General features: G+C 38.4%; 1 protein-coding gene across 1 annotated transcript; it reads left to right on the top strand.

The window, feature by feature from the left end:
- Positions 1 to 6,525: 6,525 nt before the first annotated feature.
- LOC145070419 (protein arginine N-methyltransferase PRMT10-like) lies at positions 6,526 to 9,593 on the top strand. Its single transcript, XM_079017366.1, has 7 exons — positions 6,526 to 6,808; positions 7,649 to 7,841; positions 8,113 to 8,218; positions 8,307 to 8,496; positions 8,710 to 8,895; positions 8,975 to 9,058; positions 9,243 to 9,593. The coding sequence occupies exons 1-7, from the start codon at positions 6,602 to 6,604 to the stop codon at positions 9,417 to 9,419; spliced, it is 1,143 nt and encodes a 380-aa protein (XP_078873492.1). The 5' UTR covers positions 6,526 to 6,601; the 3' UTR covers positions 9,420 to 9,593.
- The last annotated feature ends 387 nt before the right edge of the window (positions 9,594 to 9,980 follow it).

Here is a 9,980-nt window from a genome sequence, read left to right as displayed (position 1 = left end):
GATCCGCTTCAGGAAGAGAGGGAAATTGGGTCCCCGTTACATTGGGCCGTTCAGGATCATTGCCAGGGTTGGAAAGGTGGCTTACATGCTAGAGCTACTGGAGGAGCTTAATCGGATCCACAACACCTTCCATGTTTCGCAGTTGCGGAAGTGAATTATGGATCAAGAGGCGGTGGTGTCGTTGGATGATATTCAGGTCGATGAGCTCCTAAATTACGTGGAGAGGTCGGTGGCCGTATTAGAGAGAAAGATGAAAGTTCTGTGGAACAAGGAGATACCTTTGGTGAAGGTACAGTGGGAGCATCAAAGGGGGTCTGAGTGGACATGGGAGCCAGAGGCAGAGATGCGGGAGCACCATCCAGATTTGTTCGTTGCGGCAGACTTCGAGGATGGAGTCTTGTTCAAGTGGGGGATGAATTGTAACGCTCCGATTCTCAGGTATCGATTTTATAAGAGTTTTCTTGTTTTCAAAGTCTACTCGACGAGTAACAATGGATTGATTCGTGTGTTTTAGTGACCTACTCGCCGAGTCCAAGAAGGGACTCGACGAGTAGGAGCTGGCAGATGAAACCCTAAATTCTGGAGATTTGCACCCTATTTAAGGACCACTTATTCCCCTTAGCCTCTCTTACTACCTCATTGAGTTCAGAAACCCTAATTCGTGGTTGCTCTCTATATTTGTGTGCTTCTTAGCTTGGAAGAGGGATCTTTGGAGTAAAAAGCTTGGAGTTCAATAAGTTTGGAGCAAGGGGTTGTTGTAGATTCGGATTCTTCTCTGTCTTGGCATCATTTTGGAGGTAACAAGTTGTTACCTTGGCTCTCTCTTAGTTAGATCTCTTCATTTCTAGGTTTGGGATTTTAGGGTTTTGTGTGGTGGTTCTCCGATTTGGGTCAAGATCTGAGGTTGCAATCTCAGATCTGGACTCCTTTAGCCCCTCTTTGTCATAAATTTTCAGTCTTTGTTGAGCTGAGACTTTTCCCTTACCTTAAGCCACTCCTTTATCTTGTTTTGGGCCATTATCATCTTGCATGCACATAAAGCTTGCAACTTTACGCGATAAACATGCCCTAGGAGCTTAGATATGCAGTATGGAGCCTTTACATGACTTATAAAGCATCTGTATGGATGAAGGATTGAAGGGACTCGGCGAGTCGCAAGGTCGACTCGACGATTCATAAGAAGATGGTCATGAACTCGACGAGTTGGATGAACAACTCGGGGAGTCCGATAAAGATTGCCTTGGGCTCGGCGAGTCAGTCGATGAATCGGCGAGTCGGCTAGGGTTTTTCCCAACCTTTGGAAACGTAGGAACGCAGCGAGTTGTAAGGGGAAAACTCGCCGAGTTGGCCAAGGAGTTACGGCCGCTGAGACTGGGAACTCGACGAGTCACTCAAGTGACTCGACGAGTTGGTGAGTATGCAAGGAACTCGGCGAGTGGCTGGATGTACTCGACGAGTTGAGGGCAACATAGACTGTTGACTTTGTCTTTGACTTTAACCAAGGGTTGACCATTGGACTTCTGGGGCATTTTGGGAAATTGGAAATTTACGAGCATGGTTCCATGGTGCATTTAGGTGGTGGAGTTGTACCAGCAATCCAAGAGCTTGGGTTTATCTTCGAGTCGATAGTGCAAGGTGAGTTATCCTCGCCATACCCAAGGGTCTAAGGCACCAAGGCCGACTCTTTGAAATGTTATTTGGTTATGATATGCTAGTATGACCTGTTATATCGCTATCCTAGAGGGTAGGATGATATTATGTGATATGTGGTATGACCTGTTAGTTCGGTATCCTAGAGGGTAGGATATGTGGTATGTGGTACGATCTGTTAGATCAGTTGTTGTCTATAGATTGTTATGTGATTATCTGTTATATGTCTACATGGTTGTTTGGCGGTTGAGGCTTATCTGCTTTGTGCGAAAGCCAATAGGCATTGGCATTCCAAACTGTTGGTTGTAGGTCGTTAGTATTCCATCCCGAGGATGATTGGACTCATAGTATGTGGGCATTCCAACTTGTTGGTTGTGGGCCTGGGGTATTCCATCTCGAGGATGATTGGACCCATAGTATGTTGGCATTCCAACCGGATGGTTGAGGGCCTGGGGTATTCCAACCCGATGGTTGACTAGACCCATAGTATGTTGGCATTCCAACCGGATGGTTGACAGCCTGGGGTATTCCAACCCGATGGTTTACTGGACCCATAGTATGTTGTTTATGATTATATGTGTGTTATTGTGGGTATGGGTATTTTGGGGGAACTCAATAAGCTTTTGGGTTTACAGTTTCAGTTTATTGTTTCAGGTACATCAGGGGATTGCGGTAAGGTGAAGGCATGTTCGTACAACTCCTCATGATTTGTTTATTTTTCTCGGAAAACTTTGATATTAGATATTTTGAAAACAAAACTTGTAATGATAAATGGTTTTAAATGTTTTGAAAAAGTTTTAATTTAGCATGAAATTTTTGAGTGTTACATGCAAGCCAATCAAGTCATGCCCTTCCCTTTGCTACCAGAACAACCTGAAACAATTTAAACTTAAATTTGTAAGCACAAAGCTTATTGAGTTCCCCAAAATACCACATTCACCACATAACAATGGGCCCCGACCTAGGGGTATATTTCAACTCATGTGAATATTATGCCTCCATAGTCTTACAATCACTTATGTTGCTACAGTCCCCTACGGTCTTTCCCGCTAAGATCCCACTATAGTATTTCATACAATTTGTTATAGTTCCCCATTGCTTTTCATGCAATGTTATGGTTACCGTAATGTTTTTCATACAAGTCACAAAGATAAGCAAAATATCATGACACCTAGTGGCCTACATAGTATAGTGAGAAGACTCACCTTATTAAAGAGCTAATACCCACCACCTGAAGTCCAATGAATCATCTACACAAACCGCCTAACCAAACAAAGACTAAACCTTAGTCCATAGCTCAAGACCCCTCTACTTGACCAAAAGTCAAAATGGTCAAGAAGTCAACTGCCAATGGTCCAAATCAACATCAAAAAAGTCAACCCTCAGTCAACCAGGTGTGCTACATGATGTCAAAAAATCAACAACTAAATTTGATTTAATTAATTAAGTCCAAGCCTATTATTCTCAGATATGGATCTCCATGATGTCTAAATGGATAAAGTTTCCAACTTTATCCATTAAGACGCCCAAACTATAACATCTGGAAATTCAGGTATTTTATTTATTCGATGAATTTCAAGTTTTATGGAAGAACTCGGCGAGTTGATGCGTAGACTCGCCGAGTAGAGACGCGACTCATTATCCGAGTGGATGGCTGGACTCGGCGAGTCGCCCCAAGGACTCGACGAGTCCACGCTGTTTAATGAAACCCTAATTCCTCGGGTTTGGGGCCTATTTAAAGGGCCTTATGGCCGTCATTTGCGGCTACCAGACCCCAGAGAGAAACCCTAAGTGAGCTAGAGCGTTTGTGAGAGGAAAGGAGTCATTTCTTGATCATTTGTTAGTGTTTTGCAAATAGAAGAGGACCCAAGACAAGAGGAGGCTGAAGAAGGTGCTCATCCAGTGATTCCAGAGCTCAGAGACTTCATTTTGAGGTATTCATTCGACCCTTCTTCAGTTTATGGTGTAATTCTTAGAGTTAGGGCTTTTTAGCCCTTTAGAGGATGGTTATAAGGAGTAATTGGTCCCTTCTCGTGTTGGTGTTGTAGATTTGGACCCAAAGAGGTCCAGAGACTCTTTTCCCTTGAGCTTTATGGGTGTTAATGGAGGTTATGAGCTTAGGATGTCATTTTAGAGGCCATATCTTCAAATAAGGCCTTTGAGCCTTTACATGAGCACCAAGATGCTAGCTTTACGTGATTATAATGCTTTGGGAAGTTGGATCTATGGTTTAGAGGAACGGATCTGACCTCAGGATGTCAGTTCAGCTTGAGCATGGCATGAACTCGCCGAGTTCATTAGCTGACTCGGCGAGTAGGATGAGGGTTTTCCCGATAATCACACAGTTGGTGACTCACTGAGTTGGGGAAGCGACTCGGTGAGTCAGAGGGAATCTAGAGGACAGAGTGCACGATGGTACTCGTCGAGTCAGGAGCCGGACTCGGCGAGTTGGGTCGGGACATTTCACAGAATGTGATCAGCGATGATTTGCAGAGTGGAGGTTGACTCAGTGAGTCGAATGAGGACTAGGAGGGTGAAGAACATGTGTGGACTCGCCGAGTCACAGTTGTGCACTCGGCGAGTTTGGTCAAGGTTGACCGTTGACTTCGTTGACTTTTAGGGTTAGTCAATGTTTGGACCTTAGAGTCATCGGAAGGGTAGGATAGTCTTTTACCCTTCCTAGAGGATGTATAGAGAGAGAGTTTAGCCTAGCCTGGAGGGTTGTATTAATTAGAGTATTTATTTCATGTGATTAGGCAGGGGCTAGACTAGAGTTTACCGAGTCACAGATTTACTGAGATATCTGAGGTGAGTCTTCTCACTATACTTTACCTTGAGTAGGTAACTAGATTTATGCGATACAATGTTTGTATGCTATATATATATATATATATATATATATATATATATATATATATATATATATGTTATGTGTTGCACTGCATTATTCTATGTGATTTATGTTGTGCATGTTACAGAGTTAGAACCTGAGGGTTCACAGCGTTTGGGTGCACGGACCCACAGAGTTATAGCCTCGAGTGGCTAATATGTGTTATATGTGGTATTTTAGGGAACTCACTAAGCTTTGTGCTTACAGTGTTTTGTGCTATGTGTTTCAGGTACTAGTGAGGATCGCGGAAAGGCGCCGACTTGATCAGTACACACACGAGATTTTTATGTTATGAGATCTTGGGATTGATATATGTTATGAATTGAGTTTTAAACAGTGATTTTTATGAATAATGAATGAATTATGTTTTTATAAAATGCGAAAAATTGTTTTGGAAATTACGGTGTTACACAAACAATCTAGATCTAAAACCCTAAGCTCTAAAAAGTCTAAAATAGCATTTTTCTTCATGCATGGAGTAAAGATAGCCCTTGCATGCAGTCTTTACTCCATCAACACATCATATATAGGGTTGAATAGTACCCAAAGATCATGGAGTTTTTCAAACTCCATATATCAAATAAAGCACTAAAACTCCAAATACTCTTAAACCAAATGTGAAACACAATAAATAATGAAACTTTATGACTTACAAAAATTCGGAAGTGTTAAGAAGGTTGGATACTTTAGATGTAAAGCTCCTTTGATCAATCTTTCTTGTTTACTTCATTTTAGAGCACTAAAGACCACCAAATGAGCATCAAAATGAATTTTAGGAGAGAGGATGAGCTTAAAATCACAAAAAGAGGCTAGGGTTTCCTCAAGGTCGATCTATGATTTATGGAGGCTGAGAAATGACAAACCCATGAGTTAATGACCTTTAAATACCCCAAACCCTAAAAACAAGACCAACCCTTGGGCTAGAGGCGTGCCACGCCTTTTTAAAGGGCGCCCCATGTCCCATGTGATAAATGGCTTCTAGATTTTCAGATTTTTCCAGCAAATGTGAAAGTTTCCTTCTTCGCCTACTAAATCTGGATCCTACGGAAATAAAGGGTCCCACAAGATGGGGATAGGGGTGTTGATCGGATATAATTTTCGGGTTTTGGATAGTTCAGGTTGGGTAGTTCGACTTTTTAAAAAAGAATACTACCCGATAACCGACCTATATTGCACTTGGGATATTTGGGTTCGAGTATGTCGGGTTTTAATTCATGTATACCCGAAAATTACCCACAATTATAAACTTTTTTTCATTACATACAAAATTTTAGTCGGGTATTTATGGACATGTTTGCCGAAAAAATCTAGAACACCTAAAACGTAGTTATGATAACAATTCCAAAACTTTTTTTTAAAACATTTAAAAGGATTCAACTTTGTCAGCGATGGAATGACACGATTTTATTTATGTTATTAAAAATCATACTTTTAAGTAAAATCTTAAGATACATTATATTCCAAAAAAATATTAGCTAACAAATAGAATATTACATTTACCCCTATTAGATGTGCATCACGTTTTCTTTATGATCTTTTTGTTTTACAACCTTTTCTTTCTCTTTTGAAATTGATTATCGATAACTTATCGATAGTCAAAATGATAACTATGTAAGCTAATGGATTAATAAAGTTTAATAGTTACTATAGTTAATGTATCAACTTCTTTTTTAAAAAAATTGGGTATCTCAATATACCCAAATTTTTTTAAACCTACCAAACAATCGACCTATTTAAATATGAAGTTACCCGATTACCTGGTAATTTCTGAACCGAACATCCGATTTACCCTATCCGATATATCCGAATTCAAAACGGTCGGATCAAATAATCGGGTATCGATTATTTTCAACAACCTATCTAGAATTTTCCAATAAATATCCCTATATCTATTATTGTTATTTATTTATTTATTTTTATTATTAAGAATTAGAGATTGAATAAGTTGTAGTTTGAAAGAGAGTCAACGGTCGTTGTGCCCTAATCGAAAGTTCCATACTTCCATATATGCGTATGTCGGTCTCGCTGTCTCTCTGCTAAAGATTCAAACGCCATATCTTGATGGGGAGCACAGCTAACGGTGCCGCCGCCGAAAGGCGTACAGCCGCCAGCAATGGCCGGAGTCCCGTGGACAAAGAAGTCGACTTCGCCAACTACTTCAGCACATACGCTTTTCTTCACCACCAAAAAGAGATGCTCTCCGACCGAGTTCGAATGGACGCTTACTACAACTCTGTTTTCCACAATAAACACCACTTCATCGGAAAGGTACGTATATCCACATATTTACGTTAAACTTCTATATGCTCGTTTGTTGACTTGAATGAGGAAGGTGAAAGCAAATTTAGCTAACAATAAACCAACAGAAGTTATATATACTTAAAAAAATAGTTAACAACAAGGCTTCCTAGGCATGAAATAGGTCTCCGGCCGACGGTTTTCGGTGGCCGAGCGTACTGAACTCCGGTTGGTTGACAGAATAGGAACAAAAGATGTGAAATTGATCTTGTTTGGACGTGTGCTAAGAACCCAAGTAACTATTTAAGCTATTCGTATGTATATATGTATCTTGAAATCTGTAAATTTATGCAAATTTGTGTTGGGGTTGTCTTATAATGATCAAATTTTGTGTCTTTTTGCATAAAAACTGTTGCAACTTGAAATCTTGTATGTGTATACTATGTATATTCTTGAATCTTGAATTTTATGCAAACCCAAAGACTATGTATATGCATCTTGAAATCTTTAAATGCAAATTTGTGTTGGGTATGTGTTATCATGATCAAATTTTATGTGCTTTTGTCAAAGACTCTGTTGTAACTTGAAATCTTGTATGTGTATATATGCTTGAATCTTGAATTCTATGCAAAACCAAAGACTAAATTAGCATGTTACATGTATATGTATCTTGAAATCTTTAAATACAAATTTGTGTTGGGTGTGTGTTATAATGATCCAATGTTATAATGATCCAATTTTCTGTCCTTGTGCAAAAGACTCTGTTGTAACATGAAATCTTGTACATGTATATTATGTATATTCTTGAATCTTGAATATTGTGATAAGTGATAACCCAAAGACTAAATTGGTGTCTTTTTTTGGAAAAAGACTGTGTTGGATGTAGGTACAGGAAGTGGCATTTTAGCAATATGGTGTGCACAAGCGGGTGCCAAAAAAGTATATGCTGTTGAAGCTACTAAAATGGCTGTTCATGCTCGGGAGCTTGTTAAATCAAATCACCTTCAAGATGTGATTGAAGTGATTGAGGGTTCAATAGAAGATATCACACTACCCGAGAAAGGTCATTAATTCATTATCAATCCACAAAAAGCAACAATCTTTATGATGTGTGATGTCTGTCTGAATAAAGTGTTGTATACATAAGGTCTAGTTTGTTTTTCAGACTAAATGGCTTAACCCATTAAGCTTATTTAGTTAAAAAGAAACAACCTTTTACTCCAAATAGAAATCATTTATCCATTCAAAACTTCATCCATACAAACACTTAATGGAAAAAGAAAACTTTACTTCTTTCTGGATTTATTTTCATCTCACCAAAAATTGATGTACAGTTGATGTAATAATCTCCGAGTGGATGGGGTACTTTCTTCTTCGTGAATCCATGTTTGATTCTGTAATTTGTGCACGTGATCGGTGGCTTAAACCAAATGGAATTATGTAAGTAGTTCTTTATAGTTTATACCACTAGTTACAAATTTTGTTCATTATTTTTAGAAAATTAATTAATTATTCTTTTTCTTTGAAGGTATCCAAGTCATGCTCGCATGTGGTTGGCTCCTATTAGATCCGGATTAGCAGATCATAAAATGAGTGATTATGAGGGATCCATGGATGATTGGCATGGTTTCTTGAAAGAAACCGAAGCTTATTATGGTGTCAATATGAGTGTTCTAACAAAACCCTTTTCAAAAGAGCAAAAAAAATATTATTTGGAGGTGGGTATCCTACTTTCTTGTATATTATTACAATTATGCCCCAATAACATCATTGTCAGCTAAAGTGCATGCCAAATGCAGTACAGTCTGTTCTGTCATGCCATGTCTTGTCAGTCCTAGTCTTGTGTATGTCCAATGCAGTACAACCTGTTTCATCTTGTGTTACTAACAAAGAAGGTCTTAAAGATTATTAAATTATTTTTTATTGTGTAGACATCGGTGTGGAACTCTTTGCATCCAAATCAAGTTGTGGGAACTCCTGCTATATTAAAAGAGATCGATTGTTTAAAAGTGACAGTTGAAGAAATCCTCAAAGTGGAAGCCAACATTTCATCATTAGTCACTAAAGAGGACACACGGCTATGTGGCTTTGGTGGTTGGTTTGATGTGCATTTTAAAGTGAGTTAACGGTCAACCTTTGACTTTTTTAAGTTCATGTGAGAATTGATTTGACCGATTTCTTTTTATATTTTGTTAGGGAAGTGAAGAGAATCCAGCTGAGTCAGATGTTGAGTTGACCACAGCTCCTAGTCAAGATGATGGCACACATTGGGGTCAACAGGTTGACTTTTTCTCTTTTGTTGTATTTTTTTTGTTGGGTTTAATGTTTTTTATAAGAAAAAAATGAATGTACAGTGTTATAATTGGGTAGAGTTTTTAAAGTACATATGCTATTTGTTGCAATTAGCTCTTTTGTGTTTTATGATGATATTTTAAAGATGATTTGATTGAATATATATGTGTAGGTTTTTCTTTTGCATCCGCATGCACGTGTGAATGAAGGGGAAGAAATTTTTGTTAATTTCTCAATGACACGTGCGGAAGATAATCACCGTTTGATGAAAGTTGATCTTGGGTATTCAATTAAACAGTCATCAGGCAAGATGCTGCCACGTGTTGATAACAAGTTTTTCATAGAATGAGGAAATATTCTTTGCTTAAACAAGAAGGAATCTTTTCATTTGTTTTTGGCTTTTTTTGTGTAACGTTTGCTATAAGAATAGTTGCTATCTTTTTTTAAAGTTTTGTTTTGTTACAAACTGAAAATAGATGTAAAAACTGTTTTAGTTTTATATAGAGAAGTACAATTATTGCAATTTTGCTTTATTATATATGTTCATGGCTATTTTGTTAAAAGGAGGGGTATATTAAATGAACCTCATGTGTGTAGGTGTAGTGTGTGTATGTTGACCTCTACACACATGTCCTATCTTTTGAGATTTTTTTAGTGACACTTTTAAGTGACACTTTTAGTGACACACATTTCTTTTGGTTGTAAAGATGTTGGTATTTATGATTTTTGCATAGGTTAGATCGCAATTAAAAATTGTACTTTTGATTCCTTAATTGTAGTCGGTGGCAAACACCATTATTGATAATAATTTTTGTGGGCAGCAATTGTCAACGGCAAAAGTATGTCGTTCATGTAATTTTTGGAGATTTTGGGAGGGACTCGACGAGTTGACGCTTAGACTCGCCGAGTA

The sequence above is a fragment of the Lactuca serriola genome, chromosome 8, assembly GCF_051521515.1.
Source record: "Lactuca serriola cultivar US96UC23 chromosome 8, Lser_US96UC23_V15, whole genome shotgun sequence".
Taxonomy (NCBI): Eukaryota; Viridiplantae; Streptophyta; class Magnoliopsida; order Asterales; family Asteraceae; genus Lactuca; species Lactuca serriola.
This window is presented reverse-complemented; position numbering and strand designations above follow the sequence as displayed.